Here is an 18,191-nt window from a genome sequence, read left to right on the forward strand (position 1 = left end):
AGCCTTTCATTTCACCCTAACAAGAACATACTGTCTCTGGACTCTAGTTATCTCATTTTTGAAGGTTCCCATTTTCCAGCCGTCCCTTACCTACGAACATCTGCCCCCAATCAGCTTTTGAAAGTTGTTGTCTAAAATCATCAACATTAACCTTCCTCCAATTTAGAACTTAAACTTTTAGATCTGGTCTAGTTCTGCACCTTCTCTCGTAGGTACATCCACATACTGAATCAGAAAATATTCTGGTACACACTCAAATTCCTCTCCATCTAAACCCTTAACACTATGGCAGTCCCAGACTATGTTTTGAAAGCTAAAATCCCCTACCATAACCACCCTATTATTCTTACAAATAACTGAACTTTCTTCACAAATTTGTTTTTCAATTTCCCACTGAGTGTTAGGGGGTCTACCATACAATCCCAATAAGGTGATCATCCCTTTCTTATTTCTCAGTTCCACTCAAATAACTTCCCTGGATATATTCCGAGGAATATCCTCCCTAAGTACAGCAGTCATGTTATTCCTCATCAAAAATACCACTTCCTCTCCTCTCTTGCCCCTCCCCCACCAATCCTTCATGTGGCATTTGTATCTTGGAACATTAAGCTGTCAGTCCTGTCCATCCCTGAGCCATGTTTCCATAATTGATATGAAATTTCAGTCCTACATTCCTATCCATGTCCTGAGTTTGTCTGCCTTCCCTGTTAGGCCTCCTGCATTGAAGTAAATGCAGTTTAATTTATCAGTCCTATCTTATTCTCTGCTTTGTTCCTGCCTGCCCTGACTGTTTAACTTGCTCCCCTTCTCAACAGTGCCAGTCTCAGATTGATCCCTTTCCTCACTATTTCCCTGGGTCCCTCCCCAAAACCTTAGTAGTTTAAATCCTCCCGAGCAGCTCTATCAAATCTCCTTGTCAGTACATTAGTCCCCTTCCATTTCAGGTGCAAGCCTCCCTTCTTGTACAGGTCATTTCTACCCCAGAAGAGAGTCCAATGATCCAAAAATGTGAACCCTTCTCCCATGTACCAGTTCCTCAGCCACACACTCATCTGTTCTATTCATAACATCACTCACTTGTAGCACCAGGAGTAATCCAGATTTTACTACTCCCGAGGACCTCCTTTTTAAATTCCTGCCTGACTTTCTATATTGTCCCTTCAGAATCTCATCCTTTTCCCTTCCTGTCATTAGTTCCAATGTGTACAATGACGTCCTGCTGATCCCTTTCCCTTCTGAGAACATTTTGCACCCTCTCTGGGGCAACCTTGATCCTGGCATCAGGGAGGCAGCACACCATTCTGATTTTTCACTGCTGGCTGCAGAAATGTCTGTATGTGCCTCTGACTAGAGAGGCCCCTGTCACAATTAATTGCTTTGAACCCAACACAGCATTAGAGTCTGTCTTGATATCAATAATTTGGCTGTTCGTGCTACATTGCCCTGAGAGTCCATCACCTCCTATATTTTCCAAAACAGCACACTTGTTTGAAATGGGGAGAGCTATAGAAGACTCCTGCACTACCTGTCTACCCTTCCTACCTTTCCTGGAGTTAACCCATCTACGTGACTGTATCTGCAGCTTTTCTCCCTTCCTATAACACCATCCATCTCACCTCCTCGCTCTTGTAAATTCCTCATTGCCTCTGTCACTCCAACTGATCCATGCATTATGATAAGATTCGCAACCAAATACACTTACTGCAGACGTAATCAACAGCATCATAGAAACTCTCCCTAAACTTCCACATCTGATAGGAAGAGCCTATCACTCTACGAAGGGCCATCTTTGCTCCTTCACAATCTACAGACCCAGAAGATAGTACCGTCTTCTTGCTCTAAAAAAGTGCTCCAGGCTAACTTTGTAGTTATAGTTTATATTTTTAAAATGTAACTAAGAGACAGATTTCAATAAAACGTATAAATCAAGAAAGAACCCACCCTATTCATTACGGCAGACTTACAATAAGGTTACCCACATTAAAAACTATGCACTTATCTGTTCCTGTTATGTGAGCTCTCCCACACAGTTCCTCCAAGTTCAGCTGTGAATTTCGCTGTTTGTTAATTTTTCCTAGATTCACTCCGATGTCCAGGGATACATGAACTCAAACAGCAAAGGTAGCAACTGTACAGATTCACTGCTGTCAGTTAGCAGTGTAGGTTTCTTTCTCTCTCTCTCTCCCTCACTGATGAGGTGCTTGCTGCCTTTTGTCTGCCTTTCTTCCTTTTAAAAGTGCCGTTGTTTTGACTTTTTTCTCTAAAGTTCCAAAACAATGCAATAGCATATAAAATAGTAATTGCTGCCCTTGGAATTTGTGAAAATCACCCTCAACACCTAAAATACCTAAAAAAAATGTAGTTCTTATGACCACAATTTTTTCCTGTCCTCCATCTCGGAATACACAATAATAAGTTTTTATTATAGAATCCCTACAATGTGGAAACAGGCCCCTTGGCCCAACAAATGCACACCAACCCTCCGAAGAGCAACCCACCCAAACCCATTCTCCTACTCTATTACCTCTGACCTAGACATCCCTGAACACGATGGACAAGTTAGCATGGCAATTCATCTAACCTGCATATTTTTGGATTGTGGAAGGAAACCAGAGCACCCAGAGGAAACCCACACAAACACGGGAAGAATGTGCAAACTCCACACAGACAGTCGCCAGAGGTGGAATCAAACCCAGGTCCCTGGTGCATTGAGGCCCTGGTGCAATGATAACCACTGAGCCACCGTGCTGCCCAGTTCTATTTTAACTGTTACTTCATCAAAGTTGTTTAAAGTTAATGCTCCACAGAGTTTTTTTTTTGCAAATGTGGAAGGGTGTTAAGAAACCAGGTTGACGTTTTTCTGATAGTGAGCTAAATACAATCTAATGCATATAACTGATTATAGTACTTTTTACAATGCAAACTCTGTTGTACCCAGTGGATGAGTGGGACAATCAGTCAGTCCACCCTTCTAAGTGTAACAATACTTAAACAGACCAAATATGCCTTTCAAGTGCATTTACATCTACTCCATCAATTTTGGAATTTTAAACTGTGGGTTAAAATCCTTGAAAAAGCAGAATGGAATCTGTTTTAAATCAGCACGAAATGTAAATGGATTTGCAGCATTTGGGTTTCCTGTCTTGAAGATTCATGCTTCGTTCCCTTACACTGCTGGGAAAAATTGGATCTTTTAGAAACAGGGATTGGACAACCAGATCTTATGAAAGTCAGCTGAGTAATCTCGATTCTGTAAAAAGTGCAACTATTCGTGGGGAGATGGGAAGTCAAAAAGGAGTAGTAGCATGTATTGATTAGAAGCAGAAACGTGACAGGATGAACTGATAACTAGGTAAGGTATAAGGTGGGAATCATGGAAACTCTGAAGGAAAAGTGTCAATAAGCAAAGGAAAGTAAAAAACAGGATGAATATCAGATTAACCAAGAGAGTTGGGGAAGTTGAAGGGAATGAGATAGTAGACAGTGTGGTAAATAAAACAATTAGTAATAAGATTTATCAAATGAGACAACTTACTATCTATAATAAACCATAATTTCACCACTAAGAAAAGAACAATCTGTCAGTCATTTTTGCTATAGTATTCCTGTTTTTCGTAGCATTATGCATAAGGAACTTCTTAAAACAGTAAAGCAGTTCAGGGGTTAATCTAATTTTTAAAATATATCAAGTCAATAGATTAGGCAATATACAATTAACAAGTATGCTATTATCTTCACATCCAACATAAGAATTTAAAAAAATTATATAGTAAAGTGTGCATAAAAATAGAAAATGTGACCTTTTAAGATATTAAATTGTTAATGTTATTATACAATCAATGAAAAATTGTGTGATTATGATTATGTCGGTGTTGGCAGCAGTTGAACAAATGAGACAGTTAAGAAACTAGTCTGATCCAGTTCAAAATTGCGTGGGAAGAATGTAAGTATTTTAATTAGCATAATTTAGCTCCATGGAAGCACAGCCTGTTAAATGTCCCAAGAACGAGGATTTTTAAAATTCAATTCTGTATTATTCAAAACATATTGAAGAAAAAGTATACATTTAATAACATAATTAACAAATATAATTAATTATGAAATTATATTACTCTTTAGCACTTGTAATAATTCTGTGCAACAGAAATATGCAATTGTATTGGCTACAAAGGCACCAAAACGCTAACATATTGCTTATTTGAATTACAGATTCCCTACAAAATAGAAAGGGGTCTTTCAGCCCCTCAAGTCCTGCAACAACCCTCTGCAGAGCATCTCAACCTGACCCAACTCCCAACTTATTCCTGTAACCCTGTGTTTACTCTGGCTAATGGTCCACCTAGCCTGCATATCCTGAGGCACTATGGGTCAATTTAGCATGGCCAATCTACTAGCCTGCATCTTTGGACTATGGGAGAAAACTGAAGCACCTGGTGAAAACCACATAGACATGGGGAGAATGTGTAAACTTCACACAGACTATCACCCAAGGCTAGAAGCAAACCTGGGTCCTTGACACTGTGGGGCAGCAGTCCTAGCCATTGAGCTACCGTGCCCCTATGGAATATATTAGAAATGATTTCCCTGACACGTGCTTCGTTTCACAGAGTTGAAGGACAGGATAAAAGTGGAAATCTGGACAATTTTGAGTGCATAGTTTTACATTACTCTGAGAGTTCTGAGGAATGACTGAATTGGCAGATTTGGCTTGTAACTTTACTAAATACAGACCAGTTAAGGCACAATTACGATGAATGTGGAAACATCCAGTTCTCAACTAACTTTTAAGTCTCATTTTGAAGTTAACATCATGACATAGATACATGCAGTATAACTGGGATACTGATGCTGCGTCTAAATCTGCTTTGTAGAAGTCTTTTCTGAGTTAAGTATCTTCCTTGTTGGATGTTACTAGCTAGTCAGGACTTCGAAGTGCTGATCTCAATCAGCAGACAAATATTTATGACTGCTGGGGCTCACAGGCCTTACTAGGGGCAAGCAAACAATCAGAAAGATGCAGATGGGGACAAAGGGAAGGTTGGTCTGGCTCAAAAATAATCTGAAGCAGTGAACGTAAATGATTTTGTAACTGGACAGAATAAGATTTTTGGCTACACAGCTTTTCAGCGATAGTAAATTTGGAAATGAGTAAGCTAAGGGTTGCTGTTAAGATTGAAGACCTTCAGAACAGGTGATGACCTGGGGATTGCAGTGAGAGAGAGAAATTCTCACTGAGATCCTTGTAGAGGGAGGAGGAGAACTTCTTCAAGGTTGACATCCTTGGAAGAGACTTTGCAGTGAGATTAAAATTAACGAGGCAGAAGCATTGCTGATGAAGGGCTTTTGCCTGAAATGTAAATGTTCCCGCTCCTCGGATGCTGCCTGACCTGTGTGCTTTTCCAGCACCACTCTAATCTCCAGCATCGGCAGTACCCACTTTTGCCTTGCGCTTAAGTAATGCCATTCTATTCAAGCGATATACAACAAAAGGATATCCACAATAATCCCTCAGATGTAGGGACATAATTTCTCTAGCTTTTTGATTACTACTACTAACATTTTATGATGTAAATTTCCTTGTTTTTTAGACTGGAAAATGCTTTCAATACTTGGATGCACACTTCAATACTGGAAATTTTGTGAATCTTGACCAACACAATATTGCTGTTTTCAAAACATTCAAGTAGCTTAACAGTTGTTTAATGAGGCTACATTGCAATCTCACATTGTAAAGGCAGATGTAAAAAAACATAGCTTTGAGATTACTAAATCTGAGTCATAAACTCAAGAGAGCTTATTACACATATAAAACTATATCAATCTATGGATGCACTCAAATCGTGACAGTCCCCTTTTGGGTCAGCAGGAATCAACTCTGACAGCAGGTGCTAGAATGTCTGACAGGAAGTAGTCGACAAGGTGCACAATGCTGTGCTTAGATCAAAGAGTGAGGTCTGAGAGTTTGGAAGTGCTAAAATATTACTGCATACAGATATGAAATTGGCACAGACTTGAATTTACTGATTACTTAATGCAGACAGTTTATGACAGTTTATTACACTTTTAAATGCAATACTTTGTTTTATGTATTATGTTTAAATCTGTAAATTATGTAGCCTTTTTAGAGCATTTCCAAAAGGTGCTGCCTGCTGCAACTGAAAACATTCCTTTTGTCACAACATCTTTTATACACACAGTATTACCTTTCCTTTGTCAAAGTAATGGATGATTTCCTGGTAAAGCTGTTCTTTCAGTTGGCCTTGGGTCTGTGCTTGATATCCATCTCTCTGATTTAGGTGAGCTGCACATGGTTGGTCAGACCACTTAAAATTAATAAAGAATAAGTAAATGTTTTAATTTTATTTATCAATATATACATTTCTAAACTTCTCAACATTAACTAGATCACTGCAAGTTGATGTTGATGGCACAGAAGGGAGCAAATTGCGCACTGTCCTTGTACCTTTGCTAGATCAGTTTCACATTAACCCCATCTCCCATTAACCTGTTTTTTCCCCTTAAATGATCAAATGGTACTTGATAAAGCTACTCCCAAAAGCAGTGTGATTCATACTCCAACAATAATACAGTTCCAATTTAGTGTAAGAGGCCATCACAGAAATTGACCCCCATGGAGTGAATACTTTGCATCAATAGCGTTGAGAAAATATAACCTATTAATTGCCCAATGTGAATAGCTAGCAAACTGACGGTGAAGCACTTAACGAATAAAACTGTCTGTCTTTTTCATCTTTGCAGCTACAGTTCATTCTTCTTCGAATTTCTCAATGCAATTATAAAGATTAAATAAAACCTGAAATCAGCACAACATTAAAATTCTCAGAGCAAAACAAAATGCAGACTGCCAGTACCATTAGAACCTGTATCCTGCTGACTTTCCGGAGATACTTCCTTTGATTAATCTTTTGTGCTTCTGAAGCAACCTGGTATCTGTACATTTTACATTCATTCGTGGGATGTGGGCATTGCTGGTGAGCCATCATGTACTTGCGGACAAACTAGCAGGAAACCTGCCATCAGGATACATGAACACCAATTGGCCACCAAAAGACACGACCCACTATCACTAGTTTCTATACATAGAGACAAAGAAGGACACCACTTTGACTGGGACAACACACATCCTAGGACAGGCGAAACAAAGACACACATGAGAATTTTTAGAGTCATTGCATTCTAACCAGAACTCCATCAATGAACACACCGATTTAGATCCTATCTACCTTCCTTTGAAAAAAAGAACCAGAAATGACATCTTAAGAAACCAAGACCTATAAAGGGAGAGGCAGGACATACCACCAGTGCTTCACAGAGACTCTCACTATTACCTAGTATGGTGATGAAATGTCTGAAAATAAAACTTCAAGCTCAGCAAGCTAACTGACATCTATATCATCAACCTGAGTTACAAATCTTCTCAAAAACTGCTGACATGTATTTGCTGTCTCAAGCTGCCCTTGAGGTAAACTGCCTTCTTGAACTGTGTTAAAGAAAAATCACATAACACCAGGTTATAGTCCAACAGGTTTACTTGGAAGCACTAGCTTTCAAAACGCTGCTTTTTCATCAGGTGGTCCTGATGAAAAAGCAGCACTTCAAAAGCTAGTACATCCAAATAAACGTGTTGGACTATAACCTGGTGTTACCTGATTATTAACTTTGTCCACTCCAGTCCAACACTGGCACCTCCAAATCACAAATTCTTGAACTTATCATTTGGAGTAGGTACACCCACAATGCTATTATGGATGGAATTTACCAGTTTGACCCAATCACACTAGTTCAATAATGAGTGCAGGGAGACATGCCAGAGCAGAACCTGACATATCCATGAATGAAGTGGATCTCTTACACAGGATTACTTGCATATCAAACAGCATACGTAGCAAGTGGTAGACAAGCTAAATGATTGCACAACCAATAGATCAGATATAAGTCCTCCAGTTCTGCCATATCCAGTTGTGAATTAATTAATTGTGGAGGCTCCACAAACATCCTCATTCTCAATTTTGGGGCAATCAACACATCAATGCAAATGATAATGCTGAAGCATTTGCTACAATTTTCAACAACAAGTGCTAAATGCGTAATAGCATTTGGTCTCCACTGGCTGCCCTCAGCATCATAGATGCCAGTTTTCAGTCAATTTGATTCACTCTATGTGATATCGAGAACCAGAAAAAAGCAGTGACAATGGGTCCTGACAACATTTTGACAACAGCACTGAAAATGAATACATCCAACCTTGCTGCATCCTTTAGCCAACCTCATCTGATACAGCTGCAACACTGGCATTGTTCCAGCAAAGTGGAAAATTGCCAGCTTCATTATAAATACATACAGCAGGACAAATCCAACAATGTCAATAACTGCCCTCCAACATCAGTAAAATAATGGACAGTGTGAGCAATTGTGCTATCAAGCAGCACTTGCTTCACAATAACTTGTTTACTGCTGTTCAGTTTGGGTTCTGCAAGAGCCACTAAGCTCATAACCTAATTACAACATTGACCGAAACATGGACAAAAAAAACAGAATTTCAGAGATGAGGTGAGAGCGACTGCCATTCAGATCCAAGCCTCATTTCATCAAGCGTGCATTCGTCGTCATCACATCTAACACAAAGGAAAATAATTCTGGTTGTTGGAGGTCAGTTATCTCAACTCGAGGACATCTTTACAGTTGCTCAAGGTAGAGTTCCAGGCTCAATTATCTTCAAGTGCTTGATCAATGACCACCCCTCCATTAGGGTCAGAATTGGGTATGTTTGTTAATCATTGCACAATTTCTACATTATTTGTGATTCCTCAGAGAATGAAGCAACCTCTGTCCAAATGTAGCAAGACGTAAACAACATCCAGACTTGGACTGAAGCTTGGGAAGAAATACTGAAACCACTAAAATGCCAGGCAATGACCATCTTCAAAAAAAATTCAACAAATCACCCATGACATTCAACAGCAATACAATCATTGAAGACCCTCTACTGTCAACATCCTTGGGGTTACCAGAGATCAGAAACTAAACGACTGCCAATTGCTTTTAATTTTATTTTTCAAACTTAATCTGTAGTTGCATTATTTTCTTATGACTTAGGTGGACAGTTTCTTCAGCTCTTTCAACTAGGAGACAAAGCCAATAATAGACAGTGGTTAACATTACTGCCACACAGTACCAAGGATTTAGAAATGAACATACGAGGTATAGTTAATAAGTTTGCTAATAACACCAAAATTGGAAGTGCAGTGGAAAGCAAAGAAGGTTACCTCAGATTCCAACAGGATCTTCATCAGATGGGCCAATGGGCATAGGAGCAGCAGATCGAGTTTAATTTAGAAAAATGTGTGGTGCTGCATTTCGGAAAAGCAAATCAGAGGGGGACTGATACACTCAATGGTAAGGTCCTAGGGAGTGTTGCTGGACAAGGAGACCTTGGAATGCAGGTTCACAGTTCCTTGAGTGTAGAGTCACAGGTAGATAGGATAGCGAAGACGACATTTGGTTTGCTTTTCTTTATTGGTCAGGTTAATGAGTATAAGAGTTGGGAGGTCATGTTGCGGCTGTACAGGATGTTGGTTAGGCCACTTTTGGAATATTGCGTGCAATTCTGATCTCCTTCCTATTGAAGGAAATCAATAGGATTTCCTTCAAGTGTTCACAAAAGATTTGCAAGAATGTTGCCAGGTTTGGAGGATTTGAACTGTAGGGAGAGGCTGAATAGGCTGGGGCTGTTTTCCCTGGAGCTTCGGGGGCTGAGGGGTGACCTTATAGAGGTTTATAAAATCATGAGGCGCATGGATAGGATAAATAGACAAGGTCTTTTCCTTGGGGTGGGGGAGTCCAGAATTAGACAGCATAGGTTTAGGGCGAGAGGGGAAAGATATAAAAGGGGCAATGTTTTCACGCAGAGAGTTGTGTGTCTATGGAATGAGCTGCCAGGGCAGTAGTGGAGGCTGGTGCAATTGCTATTTTGAAAGGCATCTGGATGGGTGTATGAATAGGAAGGGTTTAGAGGGATTTGGGCCAAGTGTTGGCAAACTGGACTACATTAGGTTAGGATATCTGGTTGGCATGGATGAGTTGGACCAAATGGTCTGTTTCTGTGCTGTACATCTCTACAACTCTATGACCCGCATTAGATTTCAGCCTTGGATAGGTGGGTGGAGTTTGCACATTCTTCCAGTCTTCATGGGTTTCTGTCAAGTGCTCAGGTTTCCTTCCATAGTCCAAAGATGTGCAGGTTAGGAGGATCAGTCATGTTAAACTGCCCCTTAATGTCAAGGAATGTGCAGGCTAGCTGGTTTAGCCATGGAAAATGCAGGGTTATAGGGATAGGGAATGTGGCTCTTCGGAGAGTTGGTGCAGACTTGATGGGCCGAATGGCCACTTTCTGCACTGTAGGGATTCTATATCCCTTCACTGTGGGAGTTTTCAAGGTGGAATCAGGCAAATGAAAAAATTTATTGCTCCTCCCTCACATGCTTTATGAGCTGAACTAAGTAATGTATCAACCAAAGTCTGGGTGCACTTCTTTTTAAATGCTAATGAACTATTCAAATTACTTCTGGTGCAAAATCATCTCCTGCATATGATCTGTTTGACTTTTAACTTCATATAGTATAAAAGAATATTTTAAAATGTTCTGGTGTATTTTGTTTCTTTTAACAGTCGATATGAATGTGGGTTTATCAGCTATGATATTAGAAAAATATGAGGGATAAGTAATAAAGCTGCCATTAATTCATTATTCATGTCAGATACTGGCAGTGAAGTATACAATAGGCCAATCATGATACTGAAAAACGAATACTGCAGAATTTTAGGATGCTGCTCTTGTATATTGTGATACAATGTAGGAAAAAAACTGCTGGTTAATGCATTTAGCCAATTAAAAAAATTGTCTAGGAGCAAAAATGGGAGTAGAACTTTATAAACCACACATCTAATGGTTTATGATAAACAGAGGATATGATGGCAGAATAAAAATGGTAAATTTGTAGGAATACTAATTAAAGAACAGAAAACATCCAATCTTTCCAGATTATACAGAAACAAACAAAATAAACACTTCACCATAGCTTTTACAAGTTTTAATGGAGAGTGAGGGATTACATCCACATATTGTTTTTGTGGAGCGTAGCACCCAATAAAGCCAACAATATGAATTGTCTGGCAAATAACCAGAAAATATAATCACGCACAAGCACTTTAACTCAATCTGGAAAATTTATTCACTCAGCAAGCACAGAGGAAAGATAAGAAACTGATCAAAGTGTTATCAGAATTTATAACACTTTTGCCTTTCATCAGGTGACATCTGGAGCAGTGGAGTAATCAGCATATGCAGAAGATCATGCACATAAAACCTCAGTACCATTCTACAGAGAAGTAGTTTGCACTCATTGAAAGAGAACATTTTTGAAAGAAATCTAAATTTCCTGCAAAGTCAAATGATAGTCTTTCACCCTATTTGGCTAGAATTAGATAGGACCGAATCACAAATAACACTTTTATAAAGGAACTATGATGCAAAAGGTTTCAAGATTTAACCATGTGTCATTTCAGGTCTGAAATATTTGAAGGTTTAAAGACAGATGGATTCCATTTTGATATTATGGTTGCACTAATATATTCTGCTATGACTTATTTCAATGTAAACAAGTCTTTTGCATGCTCAAAACACTGTTTCTAAGACTAGGATTAAATAATATGTAGAATTACTAGTAGTATAATTCCTGTACTGCACTTGCTTTGGCTTAAAGTTGGCATTTCAGAACTAGATCAGAAAATCATATTGAACCTCTCTCCAAACTGATTCGGCAAATTGGGAAGTTGCAGACTTTTGAATACTTGGTTGACAGACAATGGGAACAGAGTTATATCTATTTTTTAGATCCACTGAGCAGGAGAACAACAATTTTGCCTCCACACACTGGATTGCGGGATAATTGCATTCAATAAAAATAACAAAATGCCCATGCCTTATGAATCATAAATAATGGGCAGCATGTTGGCTCAGTTGTTAGTACTGCTGCCACACAGCGCCAGGGACCTGATTTGGATTCCAGCCTCAGGCGACTGTGTGGAGTTTGCACATTCTCCCTGTGTCTGTGTGGATTCCTCCTACAATCCAAAGATGTGCAGGTCAGGTGAATTGGCCGTGCTAAATTGCCCACAGTGTAAGGTGTGTTAGTCAGGGGTAAATGTACTGGAATAGGTCTGGGTGGGGTACTCTTTGGAGGGTCGGTCTGGACTCGTTGGGCCAAATGGTCAGTTTTCACACTGTAGGAATTCTAATCTGGATTCAACATCTCTCAATCTCAGTTATTTTCATTATGGATACAATTCAGAGCATGATCTGCTGAAAGAAACATGTTTTCCCATTGAATGTAAAGAAGGGAAAAGCAAAAATAGAATGTTATACCAGAAACTGTTACCTGGGTACTGGAAACTATTTTCATTTATTCATGGGCTGTGGACATCACTGGCTAGTCCAGCATTTATTGCCCAACTCTAATTGCTACTGAGCAGGTGGTGGTGAAATATAAATAACACTTTCCAAATCATAATCAGAAACTAAGTAAACAAAATTCTACATGAGTACAAGTGAAATATTAGAATTATTTGTAATCTTTGCTGACAATCAAGAATTCAATTTAATAAAGAAATACAGCACAATATAACCATAAATTTCTTTCCAGTATTTGCACTGGGCATGAGTATAAGCTAACTGAGACTACAGACATATTAATTGATTTGGCTTAGATCAAAAGACAATCACAAACCCAATTAACTACTAAAAATCAAGAAGCATTTCACAACATCAATCCAAATTTATTCTGATCAATGCTGGTGTGAACAGATTAAATATAGTTTTTTTCCCAACAATTATAGACTGACTGGATGTGTTAGGTATCAAGATTTTCTGTATTGTTGATGTATTAAAAAATTCCCCTCTGAACTTATATTGCAATGTTAATAAATTATCATTCATTACAATAAATGTGTATATCTATCACTCACATATAGTATTTTCAAAATGGTCATTGGATTGTAAGATTTTGCACAAATATATTGAAACATTTTGCCAAGTTGTGTAAATGAGAAACTTTTGAAACTGCCAACATTTACCTTCAGCACTAGTTATGCCTGGTAAGTGATCAATATTTAAGGGTAATAAAGAACCACAGTGTTACTTTTTTAAACTCACTCATGACACAAGAATGTTCCCAGGATTGGTGAATTTAAACCAAAGGGAGAGGCTGAATAGGCTAGGACTAATTTCTCTGGAGCATCAGAAGCTGAACCTTATCGAGGTTTATAAAATCATGAGGGGCATGGATAGGGTAAATAGACAAGATCTTTTTCCTGGGATGGGGGAGTCCAGAACTAGAGGGCATAGGTTTAGGATGAGAGGGAAAAAATTTAATAGGGATCTAACGGGCAACATTTTCACACAGAGGGTGGTGCGTGTATGGAATAAGCTGCTAGTGGAAGTGGTGGAGGCTGGTACAATTACAACATTTAAAAGGCATCTGAATGATTACATGAATAGGAAGGGTGAAGAGAGATATGGGCCAAGTGCTGGCAAATGGGACTAGATTAGTTTAGGATATCTGGTTGGCATGGGCAAGTTTGATCAAAGAGCCTGCTTCTGTGCTGACTCCAGTTGTGCAGAGCATAGCATGTATGGACAATGTGGCACACCCAGACCAATCAAGCATTTGAATGTCATCTTCATGAGGTATTTTCATAGAATCTCTACAGGGTGGTAGGCCATTCAGCCCCTCAAGACCACACCGACTTCCCAAAGAGCATTCCACTCGGACCAACTTCCTACACTATCCCTGTAACTCTGCATTCTCCAGGCTAATCCACATAACCTATACATCTCCGGACACTATGGGTGATTTAGCAATGGCCAACCCACCTAACCTGCACTGTGGGAGGAAACCCATGCAGACACGGAGAGACTGTGCAAACTTTACGTATTCAGTTGCCAGAGGGTGGAATCTAACCTGGATCCATGGCTCTTCAAGGCAGCATTGCTAGCCGCTGAGTCACCGTGCCTTGAAAAAGGCAACATAAAGTAGGAATATCCTGAGCATCAAAGTAGACACAAAGTGAATGATTGACAAGAAAGAGAGCAAAAAGCCCTAAGATGCACTGTTGTCCATGTCATCAAATGGATGCCTGTGCCTGGGCACAAAGCAGTCTTGTGCAATATGGCAATCAGAGTTGGTTGTGCCCTCCAAAATGAACTACAGAGCATATTCTCCGTGGGTTAAGACGTGTCCTTATGATGTAGTGACGGTGATGTGTCAGATGCCAAGGTCCTTGGAAGTAGTATGTCTATCACTGCAGCCCATGGAGTCTACCTTAAGGTGTTGCTCAAGGTGTCCAAGATGGAAACCTGGAAGAGCAAGAAGTCACCAGGTAACCACTCTGGCTTTCAGGCTGGGCATTTTGGATATCTAGTTTTATCTAGCAGGTGAGAAAATGTACATTTGCATATTCATGAGATGAGATTAGCTAGTAATCAGAGTGATAACAAGCAATAAATCTTGCAAATAAGCATCTTGCTGCTCACTAGCGAGAATCTCATCTAGCCATCCAACACCTGTTTGGAAAGACAGAATTTTTAATTTTGACATCAGGAAGGTCCCTGCTGGACATCTCACTCAATTTCCCAACTATTTTGCCCAATATAATTGGGCAGAGTTAATGTTTCAAGTTCAATTACTCTTCTTCAGAACAGATTGAATTAGATGTTAAAAACAACCTGATTCAAGGGTTCAGAAATTGCATAATTAAAGCACTTCAAGTTAGCACAAATTACTGTAGATCAAGAGACCCTGTCTCCAGCCAAACTGACAAATTTCCCACCCGGGTTTGGGTCATTAATTGACCAAAGATCTCAAATTCACGACCGAACAGAAAAGTTGAACATGAACCTTTCGGGAGCTGAGAAGATTCCAACCACAGTCTTTAATGCTTTAAGTGGTTCCAATCTAGATTTTGTAACGTGCAGTTCAATCTACTTGTTATTAAATGCAGGCCATGAACTGGCATGAATATGACAATTCTCGAATGCCTAAAAATTGGCTAGTATGGTACAACAAAGGTCCTTTGTGTTCACAAGTTTCTTGCAGTGAAAAAGGGGCCAATTATCCGGTATCTCCCACAATAATGAGCATGCCAAAATACATTGTTACCACTCTCCCAACTAAATCTGGTAAACCTTGAAAATAAATTTGCTAGTATATTGTATTGGACTTAAGTGAGTAAACTAGTGAGATTGATAGAATCATAGAATCCCTACTGTGAGAAAAGAAGCTATCTTGACCATTGCATCTGCACCAATCCTCTGAAGAGCAACCCAGACCCCCAGCCTATCTCCATAACTATTCAAAGTTTGTGCGAAGATTTGTAGCTCGGGTGCTTGTTGTAGTGGTTCTGTTCGCCGAGCTGGAAGTTTTGGTTGCAAACGTTTTGTCCCCTGGCTAGGAGACATCATCAGTGCTCTGGAGCCACCTGCGAAGCGCTTCTTTGATGTTTCTTCCGGCATTTATAGTGGTTTGTCCTTGCCGCTTCCGGGTGTCAGTTTCAGCTGTCCGCTGTAGTGATTGGTATATTGGGTCCAGGTCGATGTGTCTGTTGATGGAGTTTGTGGATGAATGCCATGCCTCTAGGAATTCCCTGGCTGTTCTCTGTCTGGCTTGCCCTATGATAGCAACATGAATTCGACTGGGAAAACACTACTATCATAGGGCAAGCCAGACAGAGAACAGCCAGGGAATTCCTAGAGGCATGGCATTCATCCACAAACTCCATCAACAGACACATCGACCTGGACCCAATATACCAATCACTACAGCGGACAGCTGAAACTGACACCCGGAAGCGGCAAGGACAGACCACTATAAATGCCGGAAGAAACATCAAAGAAGCGCTTCGCAGGAGGCTCCAGAGCACTGATGATGTCTCCTAGCCAGGGGACGAAACGTTTGCAACCAAAACTTCCAGCTCGGCGAACAGAACCACTACTACTATCTCCATAACCCTGCAGTTACCGTGGCTAATCCACCTAGCCTGCACATCCCTGAACACTAAAGGGCAATTTAACGTGATTAATCCAACACATCTTTAGACTGTGGGAGGTAACAGGAGTACCCAGTGGAAATCCACAGAGATATGGAGAGAATGTTCAAATTCCAAACAGTCACCCAAGGCTAGAATTGAACCCAGGTTCCTAGTGCTGTGAGGCAGCAGTACCACAGTGTTGCCCTTGCCATTGGTAAAGTGTTTAGAATTGGAGCTGATGTTGGACCTGCATTGATATCTCCAGGATTAACCAAATGCCAACATTCTCTGTTGAAATTTTTAAGACTCTACACAGGTTAGAGATGTAATCCCTGGTCTGAACAAAAATAACATCCAGCAATTTCAGCTGGCAAATGTATGTAGGTAGACATGAAGCATTGCTAGGATTAAGTTCATTTGAAATAAAAACACTGTGCTAGAGAAATTTAGAAGATTTGCCAGCATCTGTGAAGTGAGAAGCAGAGTTAATGTTTCAAGTTCAATTACTCTTCTTCAGAACAGATTGAATTAGATGTTAAAAGCAACCTGATTCAAGGGTTCAGAAATTGCATAATTAAAGCACTTCAAGTTAGCACAAATTACTGTAGATCAAGAGACCCTGTCTCCAACCAAACTGACAAATTTCCCACCCAGGTTTGGGTCATTAATTGACCACTCAAAGATCTCAAATTCACGACCGAACAGAAAAGTTGAACATGAACCTTCTTGCCCTGAGTTTAATTTCTGTGGTGGCAGGAAGGAGGCAGGTGCTAACCCATTTGATCTCTTCCCTTCCCATTGCTCCTCACAAAGGGAACAGCCTAATCATGATTTTATATTGGTAAAATTGTTTTTAAAATGTCAAGTACTTTTTTGATTATAACTATTCTTTTTCCTCTTCTGGAAATGCTTATTCCTTTCAAGATACTATTCATGAACACAGGATCTCGAATCAGACTACAGTCATTTTTAATAAGTAAGCCTAAAGTATGAGACATCACAAGTAAGTTTAAAATTAAAATAAAGCACTGCAGATATCACAGATGTGAAATACAAACAGAAAGTGCTAGAGAAATTCAGCAGGCCTGGCAGCATCTTTGGAAACAGAAACAAAGTTAACATTTTGAGTCCAATATGACACTTTGGAACTTTTATTGGACTCTGCTTTTCTCTCTATTAGTAGTATCAGATCTGCTGAGAATCTATTCAAAAAGACTCAATGGAATCCTCACCAGAGGGTACAAACTTGTTATTAAACAAAATGACTCATCATTGGACAGCTTCATCTGAGCTACCTCTTTGCACTTCGAAGACCGTTAATTAAAGAATTTCTGAATTCTAGAATCAGTCTGCTATACAAGATAATCTGATTTCACCAGCCAAGAAAACATCACATTTCAGGCAAACAGCTAGGCCTGTTTGATAGTTTAAATATCTTTTGAGACCCATTTTCAGAAAGATTCTTACATTTGCCCGAAAAGTAAACTAGTTTCCTGCCTATAATTATCACCTCAACTGCATCATCTCTGACTTTGAGGAAGTTCCACAAATCCTGTCTTCAACGATCTGGACAATAAGACATGAGCAGAAATAGGTTATTCAGCTCATTGAGTCTATTCTGATATTCAATGAGAGCACGGTTGATCAGATAATCCTCAACTTCATTTTTCTGTCGGTTGCCCACAACCCTCGAGTCCCTTACAGATGAAAAAATATGTCAATCTCAGCCTTCATTTCATCACGGAACTCAGACGTTTACTAAGCATGATAATCATCCTTTTTGTTTGAATATTCAAAGGCGTAAAGCTCCGCTGTGTCTTCTATCTTTCTTGTGTGTTTTAATCTGTGTGAAATCAGAACAGTTACTCTGGGTTTGAATATGTGAATAAACAATATTCCTGGTTTAACTTGAAGGGAGTTTTCTGAGGTTCATTTTTAAACCAACTTTGCCAAAATAAGGTTTTGGGAATTACAGTACTATTTTCTCACTGTGGATCTATGTACTGTGAATGAACTGCAGCAGTTCAAGAAGGGGGCTCGCCACCATCTTTCTCAAGGGAAGCTACGGATGAGCAATAAATGCTGGA

The 18,191-nt window shown here is 39.6% G+C and overlaps 1 protein-coding gene across 1 annotated transcript in view; it reads right to left on the reverse strand.

The window, feature by feature from the left end:
* The window catches only part of dock1 (dedicator of cytokinesis 1), a 594,554-nt gene that overhangs the window by 90,928 nt on the left and 485,435 nt on the right, over nucleotides 1-18,191 (reverse strand). The window contains exon 38 of the mRNA XM_060841973.1: nucleotides 6,204-6,323. Within this exon, the coding sequence (XP_060697956.1) occupies nucleotides 6,204-6,323 (120 nt within the window). The remainder of the gene's footprint in view (nucleotides 1-6,203; nucleotides 6,324-18,191) is intronic.

This window comes from Hemiscyllium ocellatum, chromosome 22 (genome assembly GCF_020745735.1).
Source record: "Hemiscyllium ocellatum isolate sHemOce1 chromosome 22, sHemOce1.pat.X.cur, whole genome shotgun sequence".
In the NCBI taxonomy this organism is placed as follows: Eukaryota; Metazoa; Chordata; class Chondrichthyes; order Orectolobiformes; family Hemiscylliidae; genus Hemiscyllium; species Hemiscyllium ocellatum.